The sequence below is a fragment of the Agelaius tricolor genome, unplaced genomic scaffold (genome assembly GCF_023055355.1).
Source record: "Agelaius tricolor isolate 1412-34295 unplaced genomic scaffold, bAgeTri1.0.p SCAF_2, whole genome shotgun sequence".
Lineage (NCBI taxonomy): Eukaryota > Metazoa > Chordata > Aves > Passeriformes > Icteridae > Agelaius > Agelaius tricolor.
Genome location: NW_027269262.1, coordinates 45023768 through 45036502, shown reverse-complemented (window position 1 = coordinate 45036502; position 12735 = coordinate 45023768). Strand labels below are relative to the sequence as shown.

Here is a 12735-nt window from a genome sequence, read left to right as displayed (position 1 = left end):
TTTCTCTTATGATATCTGAAATTATTAGCAATACCAGCAACTAGGAGAAATTAATTAATTGTAGACCATTAATGATAAATCCTAGTGAACATATGCAAGAAGCAAAATGTCATCCTGAAATTGTTTTATCTGTGAAGTGTTTTGACTTTGGTGAGGTTTGGAGGTGGCAGAAACCTTTGAGTCTAGTGATTTGATTAGTAAGCTGTGTGCAGCTAAACGTGTTGGGAGTGTGGTGGGCATGTCCATTAAAGGATGCCTTCCCCCTTGGACACCAAGTTTTTTGTCATAGTTTAGCTTCAGCAGCACTAAGTGGTACAGCAGGCGCTGTGTACTCTTCCCTTGCACAATGAGCAGTGAAAGGCACAGCTGGAAAAAAGTCAAATGCCTGATGGTGGAGCAGCTATTCTGAATTTATAGCTTTCCATGACTTGTATGACATGGTGCCACTCTAACAGGGGAGCCAGAAATAAGCCTTATTGTCTCTCCTGGAGAAACACTGGAGAAGCCTGGCCAGCAAAGCTGCTCTGCAGGCTGCGCCTCCCAGTCCCACCCAGACTGGAACGCATGGCACAAAAAAAACATGCGTTGGTAACCATGAAGAAATGCCAGTGAACTTTGTTATTAATACTAAAATAATTAGTAGGGGTAGGTAGAAGAATAAACATCACTTCTATCATCATGTACCAGCCCCGTCATTCCTAAATGGTGTGGAAGTGTTACCCAAAATAGTGGAATTCTGGTGAAAATACTTAAAGTTGTGAAGTTGTATGCTATGGCATTACTCAAAATCCCTTGAATCAGAAACTCTTCAGGACAATAAGCACAACAGATCATGTTGGTAGTGATGTCAAAAAAGAAACTTAAGGGGATGTAAGCAAATTTGATTATTTTTAAAAACCTGAAAAGCCTAAGCAACCCTTGATGCAGTAGGAAAAAAGTAGCGAAGATTAGAAGGAAGACGTGCTTTCCTCTGCAGTGGTGCTGGTTATCCATCAGGTTGCAAGGAGTGATAATGGGTGATGTTCTCCAAAGGCCTTCCTTTGTTACCTGTCCAGCAGAGGTGGAGTCTGCTCTGCCAAGAGTGTGCTTGTGACACTGAAATATGCACTTGGTATCCAACTAGTATACCCAACTGTTCCTGCCTATGAAGGCAATGTGGGATCTGAATTTTTTAATAGAGGCATTAAAGTTTGAAAAAGCATTTTTCTCACAAAAACTATTGTCCCTCATCTGCTGTCTTGTTGACTATCTCCAGTATCCAAAAGAGATTTGAGAGAAGAAGTAAACATGAAGCATTCATGAACTGTAGAAGTTGTGCTTTTAGAGGTATGCTGTAAACTCAGTTAAATCCACCGGGCCCTTCATTATGGATAACAGTGCAAAACCTTAAGAGACCTGGGGAAAGCTTGGCAAAGTTCATTTGCAAGTAACCTGAACAATGAGTGGATTTTGATCTTCTTCATTTGCATATTATATCTATAGTGTCAGAAGTACCATGCAAGAGAGCTGTTACTATTTTTCTGTTTCAAGGATGATACAAAACTTATACTCTGGACAAAATACTTGTGGTAATAGGTAATAATGGTTCTTATTTCTTCTTTCTTTTCTCCCTTTTTTTGATGTGTATCTCAAGTATTCAGAAGCTACCAAATATTAATGAATTGACTACATATATTGATTTGCAGAAAACTTGCTTATCTGCAGACAAGTATGGACATAGGTCAGAGGGGATACACCTAAACCTTTCCCTTCCTTCATCTCCACATAGATACATTCTCATCTGATGAAGTGACCCATAAGAAAAGTTATTCTGGGATTACCTTTATCAGTTAAACCTTTTGGAAATTCTTGTCCGATTTTAAAAATGAAGCAACCCGAGGGTTCACTTTTCAAGAAACTCACTGTGATGTGTTAGACTTCCAGTTATTCTGGAACGTTAAATAATAAAATAGTGATTAGCAAACATATGATAATGAAACAGTTGATCTGTGCCACAGAGGGCTGGTTAAATTCAGCTTTCCTTTCAAGAGTGCAGGATGTTGGTCTGTTTCTGGATCCTGAACGCTGCTTTGATATGAAGCACTGTTCAGCAGGAGAAGAATCACTTAAGGACACGCAAGAATTAGGGAACCGATGAAATAAATTCAGTAAGTTTTCTGTGCTATGCTGGACCTTTGGGAGGAAGAAACAATGACCTTTACCACGAATACTGTAGGTAAAATGTACAAACTTACTGCTGGGAGGAAAGTACCTTGTTCAAATTGGAGTTCAGGAAAAGGCTTTTTTTAAAATAAAGAATAAAGGCTGTTGAAGCTGTTTTGAGGCAAGGAGAAGCAAAGTAAAGTTTAAATCCAAGGAGAACATGATGGGAAGGAAACAGACCGCTGGGGCAGGTGAGTGTTGGGAGTGGGAGCTGTTAAACTGTGACTTGATTAGTGTGATTGTCTCAGTAATTAAGACTGAAACACCTCCAGCCAAAGCCCTCTATATCACCTTCTTTGTTACATGAACTAACTTGTGCCTTCATTTCTACTGATTATTGGTTCTATGGTTGTTTTTATTCACAAATTGCACTGTCAGTATTGAGAGGTTTATTACAGCTTTCTTTTCTGCCTCTGTTTTCACCATTCATTCCTCCCATTTGGAAGAATCTATCCAGGAGGCAGTAGCTGGGCCCATAATGATTTGTTATCCTCAAGTCTTTGTGTGTTTCTTTCTTGGCTGCTTTTTTCCTTACCTGTTTGGTAGGACTCAGTGTTGCTTTGACTTTGCCTGCTATTCTGCTCGTTTTAAACTTTGCAATAGACTTCAGGCTGGCCCCAGAACTTGCATGTTGGAGTTTTTTCTTCCCATGCTGCCTTTCTTCCCAAGATTAACACCTTTGAAGTGAAGGAAATGTGGGGCATGAGTGCCCTGGTTTTTAAATCTCCTGTTACGTAGCTGCCTAGAAAAGGCAGACAAAGACCTGCATTACAAGGCTTTGTATAGTGTGTACCGATGAAAATTAAGCTAATGAGCTCTGCTTCCTCAATTTCTCCTCATCACTTTGCTCCTTTCTAGCCCCTCCATAAGCCTGGCATCTGCAGAATGCCAAGCCCCAGAGTATTTCAATTCCTGTGTATGTTCACTTCAGTTTTTAGCAAGGTGTTCATCCTAGGTCTTGGAATTTTAAACACAAACAGGAGGATGATGAGAAGGACTAAGTGTTGTGTACTTCAAAGAATTAAAATACAGCATTAGAGTAAATGACTTTATAAGCAGGGCTGCAAGTTCAACAAAATGCATGGTAGATGCATGGATCATTGCCATAATTTTTACTCAAGTATTAAACTCCGTTAGATATTTCTGGTACTTTGTTTTCTCCAGATGTTTCTGAGGCTGTAGTTTCCTACAACTCATTTTATATTCTATTGTGTGCTATTAAAAATGAATGGAAAGAAGATTTGCGATTTTACATATTTTGTGAGCGCTGGCAAATTGTTAGAGGAGATAAACTCTTCTTAGCTGCTCTGGAATTTAAAGTAAAAATAAGAAATAGACTGAACAGGAATTTAGTTTTTGGATTTATTTTTCTTACTTCTAAAATATCTGTGTAATAACAGATTTTCTCCTGTCAGAATGATACAACATAATTTCACTATATGAGTAGAGAGTGACTGCTTTGGTTAAATTACAAAGAGTTTAATGACTCCAGAAAATGCATTGTCTTTGTTTACTTTCTGTGTTTGTAACTGTGTCTTCAAATAGATGTCAGTGCTTAAAATTTGATGTGACTACTCGATGTGTAACTTAAATAATATTTTATGGTACAACCTGACAGCTCCAGCCAGTATTTAGGTTTAGTCATAATAAACAGGGACTTCTGGAGGCCTGTGTGATTGGAAGAAAAGGCTCAGTTATCAAACATTAAATTACTGAAAAGAGAAGCCTTTCTTGAAAAGTAAAAAAATAATAGTTTGCTTGAATGCCCATTAGTTACACCTGCAGAGAACAATTCCATCTCATAGCAGAATAATTCCAAATAGGACAATAATAGTCTTTTTCCATCTTGGCCTTATTACTTAAATGAAATAGAGTTGTTACATTAGATGGAATAAATACTGGATAATCACAAGATGTGTGATGGCTCTAATCTAGACTGAGAAAAGTTGTCTTGGTTATGAATACGAATCTAGAAATTTAGAGGTAGCCATCTTAGTTACTAGAATTACATGAACTCTGCAAAGTAATATTCCTGAGATATTAATTACTATTTGATTTAGATTTTATACACATTTTAAGCAGAAATTGCTTCTGGCCTTGCTCGTTTTGAGATCCCACTGGTATAACTCTAATCACAATTTTATAAATGTGTGTATTTGGAAGTGGGATAATGTAAACCCTTTCTTCTGTTAAAAGTATAAAAAGCTGCCTAATCTACCCATATGGACAGAGGGGGACTGTTTCCTTTTAATTCTCTTCTCACAAAATTGTTGATACATGCCTTGAGAGTGATTATCACTGGTAGTGCTGGATATAACATCCTAGAAGTTCAATGCCTTTGAATTGCTGCTGAAGGGTTTAATATATAGATTGTTGCTGCTAAATTGCTGTTCATTTAAAAGACTTAGAGTTAGTTCGTTGCCTAGAAGAGCCAGTAAGTGTAATTTAAATAACTATAACCTATTTTTTTCATTCTAACTTGCCTGAAATGGAAAAATAACATGCATTTTAAAAATGCTTTTAGCTGTCTGTATATGCATTTAATATGTTGGTACTAGAAATATGGGTTTTTCAAGCTGTATAAATCCTGAAGTTAAATTAAGCTTATTTTTTATATCCCTATATATTAAATAACTTTTTAATAGAAAATTTATTCTTACAAGTGACTTACCAGTTACATATTTGCATTAGTTGGCTTAAATGGCATTTCTTTATATATGTATTTGGTATTTTTTGAAAGCTTTCTCTGAGCATTTGAAAATGCACAGGTTCCTCAGCAGCCAGTGGGAATCTGTTACTTTCATTTTTGGATCTCAGTATTTATTCTGTGACCATAGTTCTTGTGTTCTAGGGAGGTGAGATAGCTCTGCCCTGGGGATGTGGCCTTTGTAGGCCAAGCAGGTCTAACATTAAATGATTATGGCAGCTTCCTCTTTGTAAAGAATGAAGTATCCTGTTCACACAGTTCTCAAAGTCCCAGGGGCAGGAAAAGCTAGCAGCCCTAATCAGTAGAAAAGCCTCAGACTTTTGTGTGGCAAATCAGGGCTAAAGTAAAGAAAGTTAAAAGAACCATCTTTATTTTTGAATTGTATTTAAAAGAAACAAACAAAACAAAAGCCCCACCCAGAAAACAGGATGCTGCGAATTTGCTCGAACAACCTGTGCTAGTAGGTCTTAATACCAGTACCAGAGTGTTATATTGTTAATCATTAATTTTATCCTCTTTTCTCGAATGGGATCAGTAAATTACAGACTTGTCATTTTTTTGTTTATTTTTCAATAAAATGTCATGTATTTGGGAAGACTAAGGCTTTCATGTAAAAAGTGAGAGTTGGCAAGACCTACTGGTAAATTGAAGAATCTCAAAAAACCTGAGAGTAAAGTTTTAATGACTACAGTTAGTGAAACAGCATATCATAATTGAACTCTTATTTGTGGGAGTTTAGATTGTTGCATTAGTGAGTAATGAAGACTTACTTTTCTGAAGGCTACTAAAAATAGTTCTTTGTGAAGAAATGGTAACGGGATGTGCTAGAATGTTTAATAAACAAATTTTCATTTGATATGTTATTTTTAGCCATTCTAAATGAAATAGCTGTTAGCAGTCAGCACTGAGAGCTGGTAATTTATCACACAGGGAGCTGAAATGGGCCTGTTAAACACTGGAAAAAAAGATGCCATACCTGGGTAACTTCCTGAAATCATTGCAGTAAGTCAGGGGAAACAAGATGTGAATCACAAATAAAGGGAGTGAAGCTGGATGTGTGGGTACTGCTACAACAGAAACAATTCTGTATTTATATATCAAATTGTTAATAGCATTTTTTCAGATTAAAAATAGTCTTCTGCTGAAATAAGAGTTTGGGAGAAGTTGTAGGTGTGGGATTATTTTTTTTAAATTTTTTTCTGCACAGCTTTTGTAACTGTCTTCCAGTTGCCTAGAGGATTGAACAATGCCTATAGATTGAACTTTCCTTATACTTGAATTCATTACCTTCATTACTGTTCCTTTATGCTTAGGCTTAAATCAATTAGGCAGCTCTCCTACTCATTTGCTGTCATCCCAGAAGGGAGGGAAAACTTGCTCTCTTGGGCTGTATTTTTTCTTGTGGAAGGTAAAGCAATTAGGTTTCTTTGTCTTTGTCTGTTACAGACACTATATTTTCCTTGAATATATTTCTCCCCGAAGAGACTAAAGAAAAAAATTGTGATTTTTCCTTCTCCTTTGAGTTCTAGTAAAAAATGTCATGCTAGTGATTCTGTGGGACTATTTGAGTTCTAACATATAATTAGACACGCTACACTTTGTCTCCATGAGTTTGCAATGTTCAAGAGAATTCAGTCAAGATAATCTTTATTGATAATAATCTCCCATATATTTTACAGCTTTGTTTTAGTCTTAATAATAAAAGCTTTTTATTCGAGAGCTCTTTCATGAATTTTGAAGCCACCATTAATAACCTTTTCTCACCTGGATTTTGGTGGAGGGGAAATTTGCTCAAAACCTCTGTGGAAGCAAGCTGAGTTATATTTAAGGCTTCTCTAGCTTTTTTCATTTGAGCAAGTGATGTGTGCTTCCTGGTCTGATTTGGCTTCTCTTTTTTCAGTTAAAATTATTGGTATGTGAATCAATGGCATGTGTCACAAAGCCATGTAAGTCAATTATTTGATCAAACTGAGATTTCCTGTTGTAGAATAGCACTTAAAACATTCAAAATCAGGTGAGATTAGTATATTTGAGAATCAGCAGAAGGTGAGAAAGATTATGGGACCCAGGTGAAATAGTAATTTATTGTAACTGCTACAGTGCATTGATTAGTTCCAATTTCTATTCTAAATATGCATGAAAAAGACAGGAAATATGTCCTATAGGGAGGGGTATTGGAGCAGTTTCCTTCAAGGACTGCTGGCAGTTTCTGTGAACACCCAGACTGTGAAGTTCAGGATTTTTACCAGCCACTTGGAGGTCTGAGGAGATGGTGTCGTAGGAGACAGTTCTCTGTGTAGGGCCAGGAGGGGCTGTGTGTGCATCATATCTTGCCATGATTGCCCCCTCTTCATGAACTGCAAATTAAGGCAGAAATTACAGTGGCATTGCCTAATCCTTTCCCTTCATTTCTTTCTCTGTGGGAACAGCAAGAAATTGTTATTTTAAAATATTTACAGTTCTTCATGTATGGTAACTCATAAGAGTCCTGGTAAATTGTGGATGCAGGTTCCCCACGTGGAAGGGGGTTTTTCTGTGAAGGCTGTAGAGCAGAGTAGTTTGTTCCCACTCTAAACGAGCTGAGCTAGTTTAGGTGCTAGAATTAATCAGTGTGTGGCACTATGTTTTTCCCTGAGGAATAATTTATCCTATTTCTTGGCAGGATAAAACAGCCTGCATGCATGTTGCATGCCTTCCTGATGTTGCAGCTAGAAAAATGGGAATAGTGATATGGATGGGTATAATGTAACCATGAGATTTGGATACATATGGGATCCTTCAAGAGCCTGAAAGCTGTAGTAACATACTTTAAAACTGGCTTATGGCTCGTGATTGATCAGCAGTTCTGATTATCAGGATTAATTAAGTTATTGTATTAGGTAAGAAATAATGTGGCTTTTAAGAAATACTCATTCTCCAAACTCCTAATTAACCCACTGCTTATCTCCTGTTATCAGCAGCCATTCTCGCTAGAAGGATATTACAGTGGCAAAAAATAGTGGTTTTGAAATAGTAGTTTGAAATGTTTCTTTCCAAGTTTAGGTTTTTGTAACTGCCATGCCCCATCACAGAAGCTGCTTTATCAGCAGCTCAAACTTTGAGGAACCTTAAGGAGCTGTCAACTGTCTGAAGGAATTCTCAATAATTTACAACTGAATAATTTTTAAGACATGATAGCACATTCTTCTTTGGACATCTTACAACTTCTTTTTTCCTTTCACATTAGCTTTACATTGCCCACGTTTTCTTTTGAAGAGGAAATAACTCTACTGTGCATTAGAATCAGTATTTATTGTTAATTATGTTTCTTCTTTGGTATAACAGCATGATTAACTTGGACTTGGTTTTGTGATTTATGGCTAAGTTTAATTTTGTGTGACTGTTGTTTAAAATTCTTCTGTTATAACTTGTATTTCAAGGATACTTCTAATTTAGTGGCAAATAAGATCATAGTAAAATGAGATCAGTATTTTCTATGTGTCTTAAATTCAGCTGGAGAAACTACAGACTCCAGGACAGAAAAACAGACATCACCAGTGTTGTTGGTTTACAGAAGCTTGACAGTGCAGGACCCTTGATCTGCTTGAAGCTCCTCAAGTCAGAGAAACATACCGGGTGTCAATATTTAGCATCAGACAGTGTGTGTGCCTTCCTGGAGAGAGTGATTTTTGTGAAGTGCTAGTTGGGGTTTTCCAGTTTCTCTTCATGTTTCGATAGTGGTTGCAGCCTTCAGTTTGTTGGAATACACTCCACTGTATGAAAAGTGCCTCTTTCTTGTTTGCTTGTTTGGGTTAATGTTGTCAGTACGTTTTGGTGGCTGGTTTGATTTTATTTTTTTCCATCCAGCTTTCATAATTCAATCATTTTACATTTTTTGCGGGCTTGTGAGTGTTCATAGTGCACGTATCCTATTTCATGGTCAGGTGGAGCATGAGTTGTGATGAGGATTTGAGAGCCAAGTCTCTCTGCCATTATCTTTGTGTCAAAGGATGTGGCAAGTTGTCATCTGTGCCTTCTTCTGTCTTCCCCCCTCCGTTTTTCACTCCTTGTGCTCCTCAGCTGTTATAGGGCTCATTTTCTTGTGCCATACATGTAATGTGTTGAGTTGACAGCAAGACACTGTGCTGAAAAAGAAACTGCCCAGTTTCCAGTGCCGTGCTGAGAAAGTGAGAGATGGAGACAGCTTCAGGTCATTTACCTGATAAATCTCTGCCTAGTCTCTTCTACCAGAGTCACTGATAACCCTTGGGGTGGGTGCTGCTATGAGAATCATCCACTGATGTTTCCCTGAAAAATGCATATCTTAAGCAGCAGATGCAGGGGAAGGCAAGAGAAAGCACGGACTGACTATGCTGGGCTTCATTTTCTGAAAAATTAATAAATTTAAGTATTTGTGTAAAACAAGCTAAGCAAGTAAAAGTTACATTGTTCTCAAATCTTTTTATTAGGTTATCTATAAAGAGTTGAAAGCAGCTGTTACAGGTTAATGGTTGCCCACTCATGATGAATGCTTTAACTCATGTGGGAAGGCAGAAGTCTTCCTGTCACACCTGTAAAAGTAACATCCAGCCTATCCTTCCCTTCTGGGGAACTTGTGAGAAGTAAAATAGGTTGTCAGCATATATTTTTTAATATGACTAATCACATTCTTTATTTTATTTTCTGTGCCTAGGGTATTTATGTACGGGATGCACCATTGAAGGACATAAAAGTGTTCAATGCCCGACGATTTGTAGCTCTTTTCAGTGTGGTGAATGCCACCAAGCGGGACGCCGGCAACTATCGCTGCATGATCCGGACGGAAGGAGGAGTTGGTGTATCCAACTATGCAGAACTGATAGTCAAAGGTACTTCACCATACAAATCAGTATTGGCATGCTCCCTGTGTGGAATCAGGGCTTGCAGTTGCTAATGCAGTAAGAATGTCACCCATAGCCTGTTAAACTTGATAAGAGGTTCAGTAAATAGATTTTGCTTATGTAAATCTTAAGAGTCTATCCAGCTGTAACAAGGGAGTGATAGAAGAAGCCAGGGTTAATTAACTAGGTACTTGTTGATTGCTGTTTTAAGTATTTCCCTAAAATGCACTGTTCAGACCTATACACCTTTACAAACTTATTTGAAGTATGAACATGATAATGGCTACTTGCCCCCTTTGTGGACATAGTATTCTAAAATTTTACTTATTACAAAATATGCAAGATTTACATTTAAGTGAATACATAAAATACACATATTTCAGTATATGGAAAGGTTTTTTTGAAAACTTTGGGGAGCACTTAGATGTAAGTAGAATGGGGAATAGTCTGTCACCAGTAGAAGAGGATGCAATAAAGCCATAATTGAGAATAAACCATTTTCCAAAAGCAATAATAGGGTTTTAGTGAATGTGTTGTAGAGAAAATGCAGAGAAACAGGACAAGAGAAGGATGTTGGAAATAACCAGGGTATGAAGGTAACAAGACAAGAAAAATTGTAGCATGAAAACATAGAAGAGCTATCTGAATGGACAGATGAAAAAAGAAACGAATAGAGTGGGTGAGATGAGAATGTAATTGTAAGGTGCGGTGGAAAAAATGAGGTTATTTCAGTCCAAGCATGAAAAGAAAATAAAATAGATGGCCAAAAATAGATATGTATGAAAGTCAGCAAAAAAGGAAGTGTGGACTATAGCCCCAGTAGGAATGATGAAGCATGTTTCAGACCTAACACCAGTGAAAACAAAGAGGAATGAGCACTGCCTGAAGGAGGCAGAGGGAGGAGTTACTGCATCAATGAGGAGAGGTACAGGAAGCCAAAGGAGTTCATTTCTTCTCAGTCTCTTTGATTCAGGGTGTTTTAATTTATTAGTGCTTCTTTTGAGGTGCAATAGATGAAATTATGAAGCGTATCATTAAAGCATTTGTGCTTACCCAGATTCTTTCAGAAAATCTGCACTGGGCACTGTGAGCAAGTGGATAGCCTTAGGGTGTAATCCCATTAACTGCTTGTAGAGTGGCAAAGTAATTATGGTAATCCCCATTGCCTGTGTTGGAGCTTTTATGAGACCACCTGCAGGTCATTCCTTCTGACCTAAAAAGACCCATTTTAAGCATTGTGTTGTAAAACATTAGATGACTGTACTGAACAGCAGCATTAGGGGCTAATGAATAAATACACTTTCTTATTGATGGTATATAATTAAGAAATGGTATTTCCTAATTTTTAGCAGGTTTTCTGCAATATCAGTTAGCAGACTTCAAATATAACAGATTGATTTCAGTGCAGCTATATATTTTTTTAATCCATTACTATGCATAAATCATGAAGAATGTATATATGCCCACACTGCATGTTTAGTATACTTGTGAATTGCTGATGTCTTAATAATAGTATGTGTAAAAACAGTGGTGTAATTACTCCCCCCTCTTTGTTACACGCAATGAATTTAATTCTCTTCTCATTTACACTTGTGTAACTAAACTGCCTTATGAGGAATTTCTTTGGAATTACATTGCTGGAATGACAGGAGAGTGAAATGGAGCATTTGTAAGTTGAAGAGAATCAGTTCTTCACATTTATCATGCTCTATTTCATTTTGGTTACTGAACCTGTAACTCAAGTTGCAAAAAGTTTTGCTCTGGCATAAGGCTTTTTTCAAAACATATTTGCTTTTAAGTTGAGATGTTTGCACAGTAGAGTGGGTTAGAACTCTGTACAACATTCATTCCACTTCACTGTAGACAAAGTTTCACTAAATAGGAACTTACTCTAAGTAGATTCCAATTATGTGTGGAAAGATCTTTAGGCTTTGTAGTGCTGTTGTGGCATGATGTTGTGTGGCACTGGAGACAAGGTACCAGAACTCTTGAAAAGAACAGAAGGGCTGCTAGTTTCAGGTGCTGCAAATCAAACCTACAATCACAAAGGAATAGGAATGAGATCTTGAAAATGAGACATGTAAGAAACTGCCAGGTGTTCTTACTCTCTTCTTTTTTTTGGTCTTCTTTTTTCACCTGAGTGAGCATGTTACAGCAAGGTTTCAGCAGTATGGAGGGGGGAAAATTGCAATTAAAGAGCTGTTTGTTCTGTTATTAAATAATAGTAAACATGAGTATTGTCTAGTTAATGAGAAAAAGCTTGTCAGTGAACAATTAGTCCGGCCTGAGAGGGGAGAGAAAGAGTTTTAGTTGAAAACTTGTTTGTGGTAACTTACATACCTTTTAGAGGATGGTGTAATAAAGTATTGATTGTTCTATTTAAATAAATCCTGAAGGGGAGGTTTTCAATTTACCTGAGTGTTTGTTCCGATAAGAAAGGCTGAAAAGACAAGTGCCTTGTCATTGTATGTGCTCAAATGGCACGATATCCTCATCTAAGTTTGTCAGAGAATTGGATTGAAATGTCACTTTATCTAATGGGAGGCATGAAATTGGCCTTGTCAGATAACCCACTTATTGTAAAAAACATCAGCTCATAGCTAATAGATGACATAAAAGTAATCAAACATTGAGCAAAAGGAAAATAGTCAGGTGGAATTGATTAAATGCGTTTTGTGGGGTAAATTAGAGTTCTACATACAGTCCCTAGGTTGAAGTTTTCTAACAGCGGGCAGATCCAACGCATATTAGATTTAGGAGAACAGAATGAGCCTGTCTAGCAGACATCAGATTATTACACAGTTCAGACTGCTTATTGAGTTCAAACAAGGTAAACCTAGGTGGCAAATTGGTTAAAAGGAGTTTGGCTAGGTTTTTAAGCAAGGGCATAGAAAGGTAGCCATCTGTAATGCTGGCAGCTTAAATGTCTGCATTTTCCAAATGGAAATTTTTTTTAACACTGGGAAC

At 37.3% G+C, this 12735-nt stretch overlaps 1 protein-coding gene across 7 annotated transcripts in view; it reads left to right on the top strand.

The window, feature by feature from the left end:
• The window catches only part of PTPRM (protein tyrosine phosphatase receptor type M), a 438108-nt gene that overhangs the window by 156793 nt on the left and 268580 nt on the right, over positions 1 to 12735 (top strand). For all 7 annotated transcript variants that reach the window (XM_071417369.1, XM_071417357.1, XM_071417352.1 and 4 more), the window contains exon 6: positions 9582 to 9756. In XM_071417369.1, the coding sequence (XP_071273470.1) occupies positions 9582 to 9756 (175 nt within the window). The remainder of the gene's footprint in view (positions 1 to 9581; positions 9757 to 12735) is intronic.